Below are 17126 nucleotides of genomic sequence, written 5' to 3'. Positions count from 1 at the left end.
TATAAAACAGACCCTGAAAGAAGTAGCAAGTTATCTGTCAAACTAAACTTAATAATTTTTATCTTGGTTCTCATTCACAAAAAGCCTCATTTTTATGGGCAAAATTTGCACCCATAAAATCCACTTTCCTAAGTTCATGTGAACCAAATGAATTGGGTTCAATGAGGAATGTTTTTACCTCTACTTTACATCCACAATTAAGGAGCTATAGTCCAGTTGTAAGACACACTATATACATTCAAAAAAAGGGGAACAAAATCATGAATGCCAGTTTAGGTCACCATCTCAAAAGCCAACAACAAAAATGGGGCTTGTAATATTTGTCAACCCAATAACACAGTGAATAAAGGACAAGTGGCTGAATATAGTGGTCATGCAACATTGCTAAAAATCAGCTGAGTTACACCCAGTTAAATACGCCCGTTGTAAAAAAAAAAAAATCTTAATATCACTATATTTAGAAGGTCTCCAAGACATAACTTTCACTGTTGGCAATGCAGCTATTTCTGTATTAAACACGTTTTAGCACACCCAGTGATTTCCCAAGAATTTATAACTGTTTAATATTGCAACTGTCTTTACCAGGACACTATTATTAGATTTACTATTGCCTGGACTGTCAATTGGCATAAGTTCAGATAGTTTCCTTGAAATCAGTGAAGGTATGCCAATTTACAGCTGTTGAAAAGGCGATTTACAGTACAGGTTTCCCCCATTTTATGCTGTACATGCGTTCCTGGAGAACGGCACATCTCGAATTCACATAAAGGGAACCCACTTTACAACATAACAAATGGAGATATGTTCCAAGACCTCGACTGTACTGACCCCCAGACCCGTTTCTACCAGTTTTACAAGACAATTTTGGTACTCATCACCAGCAGACAGTACACACAAGCACAGGGCACTGTCATAACAGGGATGGCAACTACAGAAACACATGTCACAGACAATGAGTGAGGAGCACAGATCCCCATAGGAGACTAGATTTTGGTGTGCATCACTCCCACAATGCACCACACAAGACAGCTCACTGTGGGCTTCCACCACACAGATCACATAGGAGTGAATTGACCTCGCAAATAACGAATTTTTGGTATAAAAAGGGTCATCACATAACAGCGAATTTGACAGACCCTGCATAAAGTGAGGGATACCTGTATTTAGTGATAGGGCCAAAGTGTAGTGTTCAGATCTGCATTTGTATCAGCGTTATTTGCATCAGCGTATCAGTAACAAGTGTTATTATTCCTAACATCTCAAAGTTCACAGGTGTTTAGACATGGCGCTGTGATTTAATTCCTTTTATAATAAAGCTTATTTCTTTACCATACCCCATACAACAAAAATGGTAATGAAAGGGTAAATTCTGTATCACATACCACACTGAGTCGGTCACATTCTGCAATTTTACAACATGCTTTTTGGCTGGGGCTATTGTTATGAAAAGCGTGATAAACTGCGTAGGAGTATTTATGTTTCTTTGCATTAAGGAGTAGACGGGACTCGTTATATTGTACCCTACAGAGGTTCAAAGATGAGAGGAAGAGAGGGTGGAAAAGAAACTGAGTGAAGAACATAAATGTTCCCTCTCCTATAAAGTTCTACAAACTGGCCCAAGGGAGAAGAGGTCTTAGATTCTCGTTGCATCTGGCAAACAGTTGTTAGGTTGTTTGTTTCAAACAAATGAACTGCATTTCTTGAAGAAGGCTTCTACATTCTAAATTAATTGCCTAGTACATTTGGTTCTCCAAGTATGGTCTATGGACCACCAACGATCTGTAACGCTTCAAGGATCCATGGACCCCCGAAACAGAGAGACAGAACATCATAGGAAAGATTAGATTTGGAAGCAATTTTTACTTCCAGGAGAATCTGCCTGAAATAAGTTGGTCTAGCATAGGGGTGGGCAAAATATGGACCGGGGGCAGTTCTGAATCCCCGGCCCAGTGTGGGGCTGTGGCAGGCTGGCTGCCGGTCTGCACCACGGTTGGCTGCCGGACCAGAAGTGGCCGCGGACCAGCAAACTGTGGCCCTGCAGAGCCAGGCATAAAAGCTGTGGCTCCTTGTGCAGAGCCCTTGGCAGTGCAGGGTTTGGCTCACACCCCTGCCGGGGGGGGGGCATCATTACCTGTCTGCCGGCAGGACATTTCAGCCGTGGTTGGCTGTGACTGCTGGGCCACAGTTTGCCGAGCCACAGCCACTTCCAGGCCACAGTTTGCCGGGCCACGGCATAAAAACTTTGGGAACCTCTGCCTTAGACATTATCATTCTTACAACTGAGAACTTTTTTAAACTTTGGTGAATGTTTTTCATTTTCAAGTATTTTCCAGAGGGACCAATGAGGCTTTCATTTTATGTGTTAACAAATACTACACTGAAGCAAAATTTATGGCTGGAGAAATTGAATCTGAAGTACGTATTCTAAAGATAATAAGTAATGATTTAAATGACTTTTAATTCCCAAAAATGAAGGCTTGGATTAGGATGCCTACTTCCTCATAGGCTTCTTTGAAAATAACCAGCCCGTGTACCTGTGCAACCACATGCAGGCAATAAAACAATTATGCAGTCTCTCACTGTAGTTCAGTGGTGCTGGAGCCACTGGAGAAAACATGGCCATCTCCCTCGCACAGTAGTCTCTTTAAAATTTGTGGTTCAGTGAGTAAAGATTTAATACCACAGTTAAGCTCCTGTAGCAATGCTGTATGTGGGAGGATGCTCTATGTCAGTGGAGTAGGACACAGGATCTCCGCACAACCTGATATGCAACAGAGGAGGAGACTGGGCAAGGAATAATGGGGACAATTGAATGCGTATCTCCAAAAGTCTGCTACCCCTTTTCCTCTATGAGTGTTATAAAGGGTGGGACACTTTTTAGCCTGGCAGATGCTGCGTTATGGTAGGATTTGGCTTCTAGTCTCTGCCACTGGCCTGCTGGGTGACCTTGGACAATCTGCTTCCCTTCTGTTTGCCTCAGTTTCTCCTCCTATAAAACAGGGATGTTGATTCTGACCTCCTTTGTAAAGTACTTTGAGATCGACTGATGAACAACATGTCAGGTAGTGTTCGTTCAAGCCGAAGCCTGCGTGGGAGAAAGCTTGAGGAGCTGAAGCCTATTCTGGTAAGTGAATAAATTTCTTCTCCCCAGCCTTGTTCCCCATGTTCCATCTACATAAAGGCAGGTGATTCGGTGAATCCATTCCCAATGACTTCAGTGGGACCATTGGTATTAAGGAGGCCACACGGTATTTATACCTGCGTATATCTTTCTGTGATCTTCAGTTGTACTGCCAGAAGTTAAAATGCAACTCTGTTCTACCATGCCACTTCACAGCAGCAATTTGCACAGTGTAACATGTCATGACTAAAGATGTGACTGTTCATGCAGTCCATCTGGACCATCACTCATTCACTCCACCTTTTCTTCTTTCCAGGTGGTACCATAAACAAAGGAAGAGCCAGAAAGACCTCTTGTTGTGAGACATTTCCTTTCTTCACAGCATGTTACACAATATACTCCTCCCACAGCATAAAACCAGCAGTGTTAATGTTCTGTGGAAGTAAATTAACCCCAAATAGCACCCAAGGGAACTAAAATGCTTTGAATTTATACCATATAATCAGGAAATGCCCACCCTCCTTATCTGTCAGGAACAAAGAAATTGAAAGCACTGTAATTTAAAACTGCACATCAGTTGCTATGAATCAATCAAATATCTCATGGGTGAGAACCATTCTGCATTAGGAGCATTAAATAAAACCAAGATAAGATAAGCCAGGCTTTAAGTCCCCCCTCACCTCCGCCCATCACACTGAAAAAGTTTCACCCCGAGATACTATTTGATTGTGCTTCTGTTGGTATTTACATGCTAAATTCACCAAACTGAGAAAGTCACAACACCGAATTGCACCATACAGTCATTTAAATCGTATTGCACAATCACACACTATCATGAAACCCCGCAGCAATAAACACACATTGCAATCTTGCAGAATACATTAGCCATGCTAGAAGACCAATTAATGAACTTTTAATTACTCCTTTAATGTATCTGTATGGACTTTGTTGTGATCATAACAGTCATAACATATTCACTGATATGCATGAAAGTACTTGTGTGCTAAACATTCGTATGCAATGTATGCATGGTAAAGTATCCTTTATATTAAAGCATAATTGCTCGAGTATAAAGAAGTTATATTTTTTAAAACTGTTGTAATTGTGTAGCTGCTGCTTTTTAACAAACATCACACCAAAAGGAGGTTAGGACTGAGGAGTACTGCAATGTGTTTTCCTCTTAGTTATAGTACATATTAAGGCTGTGCAAAGCTTCGGTCCCGGATTCAATTCGGTGGAGATTTGTCCCAATACAGTGGCCAAATCTCCGAATCCAAATCCAGTCAGGAGACCCTTTAATCTCTCTGAATTGATTCAGAGAGATTCAGAAAGATTTGGCAATTTGGATATAGACACAACTTTAAATATTTTTTCTAAATACCTCAAGGGAGCAGGCAGCTCATGAATGTTGCAATGCTGGGGCACATGGAGCGTCCCACAGAAGCACGGGGGCTCCCCAGCGTGCTCAGCAGCAGACCCAGAAGTAGACAGAAGCACTTCCAGTCCACTTTGGAGTCCACTGGAGAGTGCACCCGGCTCGGCGACTGGTGCCTCCTGGGTCTGGGGGGCCACCTGGGGTCCCCCACAGCCAACTGCCGAGCCAGGGGCCTCTGCACACTCCCCGGTGGACCCGGAAGTGGACTGGAAGTATTTACGAGCCACGCCTGGTACCTCAAGGTATGTAGAAAAAATATTTAAGGCTGTGTCTATGGCCGAATTGCTGATTCTCAAAATCTTCAGATTCGGATTCAGCCAAGTTGAATCAGCGACGCTGATCCAAATCAACAAATCGAATCGCTGTCTCCAATTCCGGCCGAATCCGAATCGAATAGGGCCTGTTTCGCGCACCCCTAGTATATATCACCATTAATGGAGTTGGATATTGCACTGGTCTGTAGTTGCAAAAGCAAGAGTAAAAGGCTAGCACAAATTCCTGAGTAAATGAGATGGCTTTTTATATCTGTTTTAATATCTCCTTTCCTGTTAATTAGCACATCAGGTGCAGGTTGCAATTCCATCCAGCTCAGTGGGACAGCCTTCCCTGAACACAGGCAGTGTCCACAAAGATATACAATACTTCCACTGAGTATTCAACGTTTTGCAAAATCCTCTGTGCTTGCCTGAACCCAGTCATGCCCCCATTTCACTCAGTTAGGGAATAAGGCAGGAGTGTCAGCATACTGATGTCCGTTATAAATAATAAATACTTGCTGATATATTTGAGAGAGCCTTATCTCTGTGGCAGTAAGATTCTCTATCCTTCCATTTTCCTTTCTTATCAGAATATTACATCCGTTTTTCTGTAACTTTTAAAAATTGGACTCAATAAAGCATCAGAATAGCTGTAACATCAACAAAAACCCACCAACCCATTTGCTGTCAAGTTACTAATTTGTCCATCAAAAGGCTTGTTTTCAAGGGATGACTAGAAAATTACAGAGTAAAAACCTGTCAGGATGACACATCCCAGAGGCTATAAACCTGGGCTGCAATGTAGAGGTCATCAGGTCCCAACTCCTGACATAGTTTTTGATCCCGAGATTCAGCTCCTTATTGTAGTCTGTCAGCTTCTTGCGCTGACTCATCTCCTGATCCCAGACTGTCCTTACACCAGTAGTTATGCCATCACACAGATGTATGGAGAAAGTAGCCCTTTGTCACTCTGCAAGTAATCTAATCTGATGCCCAGTGACACACTGTGCTGACTGCAAGCTATTTTAGCCAGGATTTTTCTCCAAGGCAGACTAAAAGTGCCTAGTTGCAGTCCAGGGCACCCCAGCTCTGAGGACATACTATGGCTTGCAAAATGGTCATCGAGAGCAGCTTGGCATGCAGGACAATGCAAGAACAACACCGTTCTTTAGGTATCATATGCCCTTCCCTCTCCTTACTGGGGTGGAAGATGCATGAAGCCGTGCCCTACTTTTCCCGAGTCCCTTAAGGCTGAATAAGGTCTTAGGTAGTCCTCAGGAACTTTATGTCCATCCCTTGTCTGAAAGTCACAAGGAGGCAAAGCTGTTCATTGCCCTGTTTACACTTGAGGTATCCTTCAAGAGCCATGAAGGTCAACAGTGATCGCAGTGTGATCCATGGACCTCAAAGGGACTTGGTTCAGGTCTTGTCGTTCAAAAGGGACTTGGTTCAGGCATTGGGCACAATCCAGCTGTGTTGCTTTGTTTTCCTGCCTTTTGGCTTCTCAGTGTGCGTCCTTTCAATTTTTCCCACTGTACTTACGCTCTCGCAGCCAGGAAGAGTCAATGCACTTGACAACAATGCACTGAAGGGCATCTGCCAGCTGCAGGGCAGGTGCCAAGCATTTCACTGTAATCTCAAAATGGCAGCAGCAGCTCCTGGTTTGTTGGGTAGCTGGCTGACCTCCTGCTTATTTTCACTTCTGGCTGTTAATCAGTGATAACAGCCCCCCAGGACAGGATGGGGTCCTTACTCTTCAGTTAGTTATTTTTCTAGTATATGACACTGGATTGGGTGACATTTGAGCATAAGGTGCTACCTTGGGTTATTTACAAGGTTCTTATAAAAGCCTCTACAATGGAAACCGACCTTCCAGATTATCCTGCTGACTCAGCAATATAGTCTCTTCTCTTCCTCCTCCCTCCCCCATGTCTCTGCTGACTGCTGAGCCACATAATAATGAAATAATGATAATAAGATGTATGGAGATGTGTAGTGGTTCAAGGAGTAAGATGATCATGGCAGACTGAAATGGGATTTTTTCCCCCCTGTGGTAGGATCTGATCTAAAGGGCATTGGCATCAACAAATATCTTTTTCCTGATTTCACTTGGCTTTGACTCAAGCATTACCAGTAATCACAGCCACACAATTTTGATCTCAATATTATGCACGTGTTCAATACAAGCAATACATGCTGCCTGAATCTTAGACTGTAACAGGTGCTACGTATCACTTGCCTTTTTTTTTTAAATCAAAACCTTTCCCAGCATCCTCTGTTTTGCATCATTTGTAGATTTCCTTACCGTAATCATTTTCATTTTTGCCTACAGTATTATATTTCTAATTACAATATTAACTTTAAACATTTCCTGAGGTTTAAGGTTAAACTAATTTTAAAACTTGTGGTTCAAATAATGACTTCCTTCCAAAAAAAAAAAAAGAAAGAAAGAAAGAATGAGGATGTGGTACATAAAGCGAGTCTGATCTAGCAAGAGTTATTTTTAAACTAGAATGCATACTTTTCATTTAAGCATAATTACTCGTGTTAAAAAAAAAAAAAACCACCAGAGCTGTTCTTAATTTGATGACTTTGGAAATCTAATTTTTTTTCTGGAATTGTTTATAAAGATTATATCTTGGAGCAGAAAAGAGTAATATTGATGTGTCAGGAGTTTGTCTGTTAAACACAGACTATGATGAGAGACAACCATCGATCCTCTGGATCATGTAAGAAGTCTAGCCAGGTACCTGATGGATCTGCTGGCAGCTGACAAGCCCAATTCGAGAGTGACATAGCTTGTTACAAGTTTCACAGATCCATGTGTTGTCTGAGTTGGAGTCCTAGTTTACAGCAAGCTGCTTTCTTCTCCCTCACTTTGCTTCCATCCTCTGGATCAAAGCCGCTTCATGTTGTGCTGCACCCAGTGCCAGACGTTCCTTGCAGATCGGACGGGATTCTGTGTGGTGCTTCTCCCAGCTTCCTACACTGACGTTGAATGACTTTGGGGGCTGGACTCGATGATCTTCTGAGGTCCCTTCCAGCCCTAATGTCTATGAAATCTGTGACTTCATAACATTTTTCCCCACACGTCATGGTACCGCCATATAGGGTGCCCCAACTTTCTACAGCTGTCTCAAATCTCACTCTGCAAAATATTCTTGTGAATATGGTCTCCTTCATTCCCCTGACATGATTGAGCCATTACAACCTCCTCTTCTTTGCTAGTGGTTTCTAAGTGTGTCAGTCCTGTGTGCTCCAGCACCTCTACATTTGGTATTTTGTCTTCGCACTTTATTTTCCGGATCGGGTGATATATTCTATATCATAAAATATATTACACTCTTAAATGAACTGGTGCTGCGTTCTGCCGTCAGCTGCCAAACCAGGAGTGAAAAATGAGCGTTAATCTAGTTTATTTTTGTAGGTTCAGTGGGAAGTAGTATTAATATTTATAAGACATAGAGATAAAGAAGGGCTCTCTAAAAAGACATAGGGCGACCAGACGTATTAAAGCAACTCCATTGTGAACACAGAGAGATCTCTATCTCTCAAGATAAATCCACAAGCACTTAAGGTCTGTGAGCGAACGGGTGTGGGGGGACGCAGTTTAATGGAATGGCACAAAATGGTTTAAAAAAAAAAAAAAAAAACAGCCAACATCCCATGGCTGGGATGTGTAAATCACATCATCTTGTTGCCTCTGTTTCATTACCTGAGAAATGGGTATGATTAAGCAATCCTGTTCTCACATGCCAGCCATCATTCCAGTAAAGATCAACTCAAACTACCAAATGCCTCACACAGGCAACCCATGCCTGATTCTCATCAAATAATTGTCTACCATCAAATAATTTTTCACTTATGCTATTGTAATATGCATCTGTTAAGAACATATCAATTAATTAAACATTTTTGAAGTTAAGTGTAAGTTCAGGAAAATTATTCCAAATCGTGTCATAGGGCAATAGTTGGCTTGGTGCACTCACCTGTGGCCAATCAAGGTTCATTTATTTGCATATATAATTTGATTGGCTAATATTTCTCCAGCCCTCAATATCTGATTTCAGAGAAGATTATTGACTTGTCCTGTGAGGTTTTTTTCAAAGAATTGCAGGCTATGCTCTCCTTTTTAATGGCATATCTAAATCATGGGTATCTGTTATGGCTTAATTAATGAATGTTGGTAAACTGATTTGAGATTGCCATGTGACAAATTTTGCATTAATGAAAGCTCTTACGATTTCAAGCTTCCTTATATTTGTTTCATCTATGATTAAGTCGATGCTATGCTATAAGAAAAAAAATAGTTGTTCTTTCATCAAACCATCACTGGCTGGTCAAATCACTGTCAGTGCAAATGAACAGAAAATGCATACTGTAGCTTACAGTAAACCTGTTGGAACAGAATTTGGGTTGACATCGGATAAGAAAAGGCAAAAAAGAACCAAAGCCCCTGCTTCCATTGCCATAATTAGAAAGACAAAGGAAAACCTGTTTGTAAGGTATTCATTCAAGGAAATCCAACTCAGATATGCTTTCTTAAAGAGGTATTATCAGCTAGTCAGAGCTCTCCCCATACAAAGGAAAAAGGGTAAGGATACAGAAGGATAAGGAGTCCGATCTTCAGCTGATGTCAGTCAGTATAGCCCCATTGATCTTGTTTTCACTGCAGAACTAACTCAACTTCTCCCCTCCTGTTAACTCCTCTCTAATTGCCTTAGCTGGAGCAGCCACGCTTTGAAAAAAAAACTTGAGCTACACAGCCCAGTTGTGTCACCCGCAGATAAATTGTTATAACTCCGACGTTAGCCTAGACCACTCAACGAAGCAGCAAATTCAAGCTCAGTGTGCAACCCTCGTCACAGGAAGGGTGTAAGTGAGTAGATTCAACAAGGTATTTCAAAGATATTCTGTTAGCTTCATGAGTTATTCGCTGCAGAGGTTAAGAAATACTTCTTAGATATGGATCTGATCACAGCTCCACTGAAGTCAGTAGGGCATAATGGGAATAGACTTTTCCAACGAAGTTATGAGAAATAATGATTGCTGATTATTTGTATCACAAAGTGCCCAGAGAGCACAATGATGGTCCAGGGCTCTACTATCCTAAGTGCTGTACTTGCATAAGACAAAAACAGCCTGTGCCCCGAACAAGATGAGTATCACTATGAATATCCTACCAACAGAATCTATGGCAATGTTAAATATTCCTGAAATAGACAAGAGCAATGCACAAGCATTGTTTCAACCCGCTCCACCGCAGTGTCATTTCAACAATCCTAGAACATGGGGTGCTTGAACTCCTATTTCCCAGGCTGGCACTGGGTTTTGGGTAAACACAGGCCTTTCGTCTCCAGTTCTGCAAATCTGCCACCCTCCACAAGTACTAAATTCAGTTTCTGAAGGGGAAGGCAATGAAGCCCTGCACAGATGGATATTCAGTGTAGCCTCCAGAAACTGCCACTCTAAAAATGAGTAAGTGGAATGTTTAATTTTTCCAACATATGCTACAATCAAGAGAAGACAAAGGAAAAAAAAAGTCCTACTGTGTATAATCAGTATAGTCCAAATCAAAATAATGCAGCTTAAAATAAAAACCCTCATTTACATCAAAGACATCCCATCATCAGGAGGTCAAGTCCCCATCCAGACAGATCATCCTCTCCTGACCTTTATTATGGCATTTGGGTGTAATCTCCTGTATAACTGTGGGAACCAAATTTAATGGGAAGTCTTTGTGACAGCTAAAGAAACACTACTGTTTTCTGAGTAGCTGGAGAAATGGATATGGGTCAGCCTCCAATGAATCAGAAGTTATAGCCAGACTCTTTAAGGGAAGAGGATGGTGGAACTGGTTTAAAAAACAGATTGGTTTCTGGATCCTGATGCTAGATTTAAGGTTGGCCTACTGTTACTTAAACCAGCTAAATCTGGCTGTTTTCCCCAGTGGATCAGCTGCCATTTATCTGCAAATGATGTAAGGTCATTATGCCCCAGACATGCTCTTACCAAGCCCTCTACACTTGCAGATGCTGCAGGGTGAACTGGCATACGAGCTGGCTGTTCCTGCTCTTTTAGATATGTTACCAATGCCCCCAGGTTGGGGACCTGCAGCTGTTCCCTATCCTTCTTGTGCTACCTCAGCAGAGCCTGGGCAGTGGAGCTGGGAAGCTGAGGAAAGGCTGGGGCCTGTAGAGCCAAACGCTCCTACAGGCTCTAGTCCTGCAAGGATTTTTTCATCTATGAATGACTTTGCCAATGACATGCCACAATGAAGTTAATACTGTAGATCCATAACTGCTTCAAAGGAACTAAAGGAGTGCCGTACCATATGTACATAAAATGCCATCAAGAGCCCAGCCATTCCCTAATCCCTAGCCTCAACTACTTCTGTTGCAACACTTAGACAGCAGTGAATTCATGAAGCCTGATTGTACACCGTGAAGTCAACAAAAAGGGGATGAAGCACACAGAGATGAAGAAGACCCTTTGGTGGTACAGACATTCAACTCATTCCCATCAGCAAGTGTAGGACCAAGTCCTGAACTATAATACCTACAGGTACTCCTCACTTAATGTCGTCCTGATTAACGTTGTTTCATTATTACGTTGCGGCTCTATTAGAGAACATACTCACTTAAAGTCGCGCAGTGTTTGGTCATAACGTTGTTTGGGCGCCGTCTGCTAGTTGGTAACTACTGTGACGTAGCTGGATTCGTTTAACGCCGTTTCGCTTGAAGTCGTATTTTTCAAGAACGTAACTACAACGTTAGGCGAGGAGTAGCTGTAGTTCCCTGTCTAAATCCCTGTTAAATGTTTCCAGGCATGTTCTTTTCTTCTCAATGTCAGGAAGATTTTTCCTAAAAGTGAAAAGGAGACTTGCTTTCCTACTTCTTCATCCTATTACAGTAACGGATGAATTCTGGGATACGAGGGACTAGCAATTCAGAAACAGCGGAGGGTCTTTATTTCAAGCACAGTTCAAATTATTCATTCCATTCTGGTGTAATGGCACCACAATTACAGTATCTAAATATTGATATGTTGGATAAACTAGTAATATTTTTAAGGAGTCAAAACCTCAGTTCTTGCTCAAATCCCACAGGGCCAAAAGCTTCCTTTACTTTTATACTGGGATAAACGTCCTTGAAACAAGCAGAATTACTTTTGATTTACACCAGTGTAAATGAGCAGAATTTGGCCTGCTTACTTGGACTGACATTTGCCTGAGGAAGTGCCTTATGATGGCTTTCAATGTATTTTACTAATGACAGATGTTGTTGAGAGTGCACTTCGATGCTAATAAAAGGTGCAATTAAATGACTGGGAAGAATGGTAGGTACATGTTTCCCTGCCTGCCTTCCTCTTTGGTGGCCTAAAAGGCTTTAATTTTGTGGCTGCTTTGATACTGTGAACCAAGCCCTGCCCTCAGACACGCACACATACAACTCCCATTGAATTAACATGTCGCCTGTGGATCTCATGCTGCTATTTCCAAAACTTTTCCTATTCGTTGACTCCTCTGACAGCTCAGTGAGTGTAACATGACTCATCCTTTCCCCTTTTTTTCCCTTTTCCCTTGACTAGACACCAACAGACACAATATAACTTGAGACAAGGCAAAGAGGACCCTTACAATGAAAGATTCAATCACGTCTTCTCAAAAACAAAGCAGGGCCCTAGATAATGCCTGAAGCTGGCTCTTTGCTCCATAATTGAGGTATGTAAATACAAAGGAGACAGGCACGCATTCAGCTCTAGTGTGTGCAGGTGCAACTCCTCTAAACTCAGTGATCCCACACTAGCTTACGCCTGTATCTGACCCGAAGACAGGACGTTGAATAATATAACAAACAGAGTTTTTCCACTGACTGTAATTGGCTTTGGTCTGACCCAAAATGACCAACTGCAGGAAGGATCCTGTAATTCATGTACTAATAGCTACCTTAGTCATTTGCTCGCTCTCTCTGAATTCCTTATCCATTGATATTTACCTTGTATTTGATACGCCCACAGTAAAATAACACTCTCACAAAAGTTTACAAATAAGTAACTCACCCACAACTTTCCTTCCTGTCTATGCAGCACATATAGGATAATAGCATATCTCTTCTATGGCAGTTTAACTTTATGTGGAAGGATCTTATCTAATGGTAAAATATGTTTGCTCTATTCATAAACCCATATGTGAATATTAAAAATGACACTAGGCCACATGGCAGGAGATGCAACTCTTTGGTTCTCTTGTACTCTGCCCTGGGCAATAATTTAAATCCTTTAAGTACAAATGTATACCAAGGAAACTGTAAATGCTGGAAATAGGTATTGACTCATAATAAGCCTTCTGATATACCAGTATCTTATCTCTAAAGTAGGAACAGTGGCATTTTTATGGAGTTGACAGATACAGATGTGTGGGAAGATCTGTCTTAAGTGTTCTTGTGTAGCAATCTTGTTGGTGATACTACGTCAGTAGAAAATATTTTAACCAGACGTGCAATGGATGCAGCCCCTGAAGTAATACACTTGTCTCCCTAGAACTGGTCAGAAGACAACAAAGAAACATGTCTTTCACTTGCAAATAGAAAGAAAAGCTTCCTTTTGTCCATGACAATGAAGCTGCAGTGCAAGTAGAAAAGCATCTAAATATCCAAACGTTGTATTTTATGATGACAATGTAAGGGTGGATAGCCAAAGAGCTGCCCATATATGGCAAAAAAAAAATAGCCCTGTGTAGCTGTTGGGAAATCTATTAGCCAAATGAATAGATCACAGTGCCATGAAATCTGTTTCCAATTAAAGACCTTGGATCAAATCCTGCTTGTTACATTCAAATGTTTCTGCTGATTTTAATACACACAACTTTTAGACACAATCTACAAACAAGTATGAAAAAATGCACGGCTCAAATACTCTATTGTTTATATCACACCAAACTATAGGCCAAGGTTTCATTTAGATACATAGAGTTCAATGTAGTCTACGGTAAAGCAACAGATCCTTGTTCCTTTTTACTGTTACTCCAGGGTCACTCTGCCTAACAGCCCATTACACACAGATCTTTTCTCTCCCAAAGTCTACTCTGCAGGCAATGGCAGATAACAGACAGCTGAATGACTGAATACTCTAGGTCATCCAAAAAATTAGATCAAAGAGTCCCTGTAGTGTATTGAAATGCAATTGCTTCCAAATCACATTGTGGTGTTCCAAGCTTGAAAGAATGGGTCACTGCTGTTTTATTGTAGAGAAGCTACTGCTAATGAAAGGAACAATGGAAAGATTAGTGCTGCCAACCATATAGAAGAAACACCACTTTCGGTTTAAGGGCAGTGAACAAAGGGGATAGGAAAGAAGGGCAACCAAGTGACAAAAGTAGTTGGTGCAAAGAGGATATAGAGGCTATTCACAAGGTGCCCTTGATCACAGCAAAGTGTCCAGACTTAACATATGATTACTGAATTTGGAACACAATAAAAATTATGTGGCTGTCTGTACAGACAGACAACGGCATATTTTTAGAGCAGAAAAATGTAGTTAACTTCTAAACTGAGAATATTTTTGGGTCCCTCCCTTCCCCCAAACATGCTGAAGTTTGTAAAAAGGATGAAAAAAAAGAACAAGAAGAGTTTGTTTGCAGTTTTTTTTAATCTATAGGAACAGAGTATGCAGTAAAATGAATCAGACTGTCAACTTAAAATGTCTCTTAATTTGTACGACAGCTTTAGGTAAGAGAAGGTAACAGCCTGAGACAGCTGGCATTGGAAAGCACTCTCCAAATTCTGCCACAATAAATTTGTTCAGTCAACTCTATTCGCTCACTTCTGTTCAGATTCTGCATCTCTCCTAAGCAGACAGACAGTCACATTGATTTATACAGTGAGACACTGTAAAAGACCAAAAAGACATAGGTATCCATGTTAGCTTGAAGTCAAGCAGAAAGCAGGGTAGACTCGCTCATTATAAACTAGCTTGTACTACACGTAGACTAATTTAGTTCCTCTAAAAAAACCAAAGATCCTTTTCAGAGTAAGTTAAAATTAACAAACTCAGTTTCTCTGTAATTTAGATAAACCGAAGGCAAACTTGAACCCTGGTTCTCCAGGTAACCAGTTTTTCAAAGAAGCATAAAAAAAAGTCAGCGGTCAGGAAAGCAAGCTTCACAAACAGGAGACAACTCAAAACAAAGCCAAGATCTTTATATCTTTGTAGCAGTCAATACTGTCATCATGTGAATAAAATATAAAACAATGAATGCTTCATTCCAAATCCCAGGACCTGCTCCAAAAGTTTTAGTCTCAACTAGATGGGGATACTCAAAAGAAGATGTTAAAACCTTCCCGTAGCTGTTACCAGCAGAGAAGATGCCGTTCAATTTATAATCCAGACCATTTCAAGAAACCTTCAGCAATACCCCATGGCTCTTCATAGTGGACCAACCTCTCCCAAGAGTTCAATAGGAACCAGTGTGAAAAGTATTTCAAATGAAACAGTATTTTCCACAAACCCCTTCTTCTTCTGTCTGGCCATACAATAGTAGTAATCATATGTCCAAATATGAGACCCCCATCGTCTGTCCAAAAACATATGTCCAAATACGAGACCCCCATCAGAGAAACACATTCCCACATACTGTACCACCATGAATCTTATTGCTTTGATTCACACTTCCCCCTTCATGCACACTAGACATTCTTCTAGCATGACTGCACAAAAAGCTGGGACTCTTTATCCAAGAGGCTTCCAGTGATTACTTAAATCTGTGAATGATCTTTCTGCATTGTAGCAAGGAATCAGTGAAAGCCTCCTTAAAAATAAGATACCACAGAATGTACTGTAGAAAAAAAGGCATTGCTCTTAGTAATACATCTTCATGAATTTGAACACCAGAAGTAAACAGCTAATATTGTAGGCATAATATTTGGTGCATTCATGAAAGAGCTGAAACAATACGATTGCTTTCCTACTGTAGGCTGGAAGGATCATAAGGGACAGACACCTAATTCCCCTTCGATTTCAATAAGAAGTGGAACTTAATTCTTCTCTTAGACCCTGGACAATCATATACACCTTGTTTATTTTCTTATAAGCTTAGGGATTGACCTTGAAAGCCTTCCTTACATGAGGAATCTTCTCTCTAAAGATGGGTAGGACTGCCCTTTAATTGCAGAACAAGCATTTACCTTTTAAGAACAACAAGGTACTGCATACTGCAAATATCATGACTGTCCTGAGGATGAATGAAATGTCCCATGGTTGAATTAATGTACATCTACCAACATTTTTTCCCCTCAAAATAGTGATCCATAGACTACTGGTGGCATGCCAAAGTGTATGGCCTATAATTGAGGCACCGCTGTTAAATTTGATGGCAGTGGTTCAGCTGATGATGTGAGTTGACAATAAACATCACGTGTGCACGACATGCAAAAATATCCTAAACGCAACAAGAATCTGATCAATTCATCCAATTCATGCGCTTTATTTTGTATGAAAATCTAGCAATGAATTAGCGTGCAAGAAACACTTACCAAGCCTACACATGTAGATATTGCTACTGAAGAGGTGCTATCGTTCCTTATAAATCCTTGATAGAAGCACTGGTCAACTTCACGGTCCTGAGAATCTGTGACTCCGTCTTTCCCAAGTACCTGGACAGTAAAGCTGTTGCTTAATATGGTAGAAGGTTTCAGTTCTAAGTGCAGTTCCTGTCCAAATGCTGAAAATCTGTAGTGCAAGGAACTTTTTGAACTCTGAGTCGATCTCTTTTTCCTAGTGCTGTGCAAAACATCATGCGAAATGTACGATCCACTGGAATCCACTTTGACGGGTGTCACAAATATGTAATCTGGAAAGGTAAAATATTTAACCATCAGCCTTTTTTAACCAGCAACGAAAGTAGGTGTCGTGTTCAACAGCAGACTTTCATTACGGCCAGAAGAGTTCTCACGTTTGTGAATGACACTGAGGACCTACTGGCTAGGTGTACACACATACGTATGCAGAAATTTGTGCAAAGCAACTCGTTAGTCCCATGTAAGTCAGAGACTTTAAAACAGGATTTGTTTCCTTTGCGCCCCACTGAGAGAGAAAGACTAACTAGAATAGCTGCAAACTTTCCCACAATCACTCCTGTAAAGACATTTGTCATCAAGGGCAGGTCTACAGATTTTTTTCACCCCTCCCCATACGTTAATAGCTGTCGACTGGGGAGAGTGGGTTTTTCCCCCTAAAACAAATATTTTAAGTGCTATATTGTTTTAACCATAACTGAGACCGTGTAGACAGTCATGCCGCTTGTTCAAATGATTAG

At 41.1% G+C, this 17126-nt stretch overlaps 1 protein-coding gene across 1 annotated transcript in view; it reads right to left on the bottom strand.

Moving 5' to 3' along the window:
• Positions 1-16686, bottom strand: part of ADAMTS18 (ADAM metallopeptidase with thrombospondin type 1 motif 18) — a 125232-nt gene extending 108546 nt beyond the window's left edge. The window contains exon 1 of the mRNA XM_019505270.1: positions 16345-16686. Coding sequence (XP_019360815.1) covers positions 16345-16686 — 342 coding nt within the window. The remainder of the gene's footprint in view (positions 1-16344) is intronic.
• Positions 16687-17126: the final 440 nt, after the last annotated feature.

Source organism: Gavialis gangeticus, unplaced genomic scaffold (genome assembly GCF_001723915.1).
Source record: "Gavialis gangeticus isolate Ggan-Ray unplaced genomic scaffold, GavGan_comp1, whole genome shotgun sequence".
Taxonomy (NCBI): domain Eukaryota; kingdom Metazoa; phylum Chordata; order Crocodylia; family Gavialidae; genus Gavialis; species Gavialis gangeticus.
The sequence above is the reverse complement of the archived record's forward strand: the minus strand, read 5'-3'. Positions and strand labels throughout refer to the sequence as shown.